General features: G+C 41.3%; 1 protein-coding gene across 2 annotated transcripts in view; it reads right to left on the bottom strand.

Annotated features, from left to right (window-relative positions):
- The window catches only part of SDHD (succinate dehydrogenase complex subunit D), a 9470-nt gene continuing 7844 nt past the window's right edge, over window positions 1-1626 (bottom strand). Inside the window, exon 4 of one of the 2 annotated variants that reach the window (XM_017517683.2) lies at window positions 1-372. In XM_017517683.2, the coding sequence (XP_017373172.1) occupies window positions 207-372 (166 nt within the window). In that variant the 3' untranslated portion in view covers window positions 1-206. The remainder of the gene's footprint in view (window positions 373-1626) is intronic. The other variant, XM_017517684.2, reaches the window with a different exon arrangement.

Below are 1626 nucleotides of genomic sequence, written 5' to 3'. Positions count from 1 at the left end.
CAACCCCATTTACTTACCAGAATACAGAACTCAGACTCACAATTTCTTAGACATAATTCCTCTCAAACCTTTTCCTCAAAGATTAAGAGAAGAAGCCTGTCCACCAATAGACTTATGTTATTTCTTCCTTACTGTGAGCTGAATGACATGACAAAACAGAGGCAAAGAGGCATACATCAATTCTTCAAAGTATGAAGTCAAAAAGGTCAGAGTTTCCACAGCATGGCAACAGCTTTGCAGATGCCCACATCGTGATAGTTGAAATAGCAAAGCCCGGCAAAGGTTAAAGCTGAAAGTGCCAAAAGCCCTGCCTTGGCAGCTTTCTGCGAGGCATCCCCATGAACATAGTCAGTAACAACTTGTCCAAGGCCCCTAAAGAAAAAGAAAACATCATAACATCAATGAAAAACCACAGTGAAATTGGAAGACTATACAGATAACTTGGCTACAAAAAAACTAATCTGTCAAGTTCAAATGCAGTGTCTTCATCCGCCACTCCACAGCACTGTTTGCTTCTTTAGGGGATTCTGTACAGCCTTCTTTTTTTTTTTTTGTCAGTCAGTTGATTTCTAGTGACTTTTTTTTTTTTTTTTTTAGAGACAAGGTCTTACTCTGTTGCCCACACCGCAGCCTCGAACTCCTGAGCTTAAGTGATCGTCTCACCTCAGCCTCCCAAGTAGCTGGGACTATGGGAGCATGCCTCCATGCCTCGCTAATTGTTTTTTCTTTCTTTTAGAGTCTCGCTCTGTCGTCCAGGCTAGAGTGCAATAGCATGATCTTGGCTCACTGCAACCTCTCCCTCCCGGGTTCAAGCAATTCTCCTGCCTCGGCCTCCTGAGTAGCTGGGATTATAAGCACCCGCCACCATGCCCAGCTAATTTTTGTACTTTTAGTAGAGACGGGGGTTTCACCATGGTGGCCAGCCTGGTCTCGAACTCCTGACTGCAGGTGATCCGCCCACCTCAGCCTCCCAAAGTGCTGGGATTACAGGCATGAGCCACACCTGGCCTGTTTTTCATTTCTTTAGAGATGCAGTCTCACTATGATGCCCAGGCTAGTCTTGAACTCTTGGCTGCAAGTGATCCTCTCGCCTCAATAACTAAAAATAACTAAAACCCTACAGCATTTTTAGTTGATTCAAAAAGAATTTATCAAGTAGCTATTATGCACCAGAATCTGTCATAAATGTTGGGGGTGTAGTAAGTGGGACAGCATCCCTGCCTTTATGGAACAAATATACTAGTGAATGAGAAAGAAAAAGTAAATATATCTGTACTATGAAGAAACATTTTAGAAAGGAAGATGTGAATGAGTGAGAACTTCCAAACAAAAGTGGCATCTCTAATGAATAGTAAGATGGCTGGAGCACACGGTTGAAGGAGAGATCAGAGGAAGGTAGAGGCCGGCTGCATAGGATCTTGAAGGTCATGATATAGAATCTGAATTTTATATGAAATATAATAGGAAACCACTGATAGGTTTTAAGCAGGGAGTGCCTTAGGCTTATAAGGTGTGACCTAATTTTGCTATTTTTATAACACTTTTATTGAAATGTAAGTAACATACCATAAAAATTTCACCCTTTTTTTGTATATAATCCAGTGGTGTTTTTTTTTTTTTTTTTTT

Source organism: Cebus imitator, unplaced genomic scaffold (assembly GCF_001604975.1).
Source record: "Cebus imitator isolate Cc_AM_T3 unplaced genomic scaffold, Cebus_imitator-1.0 Scaffold641, whole genome shotgun sequence".
Taxonomy (NCBI): domain Eukaryota; kingdom Metazoa; phylum Chordata; class Mammalia; order Primates; family Cebidae; genus Cebus; species Cebus imitator.
The sequence above is the reverse complement of the archived record's forward strand: the minus strand, read 5'-3'. Positions and strand labels throughout refer to the sequence as shown.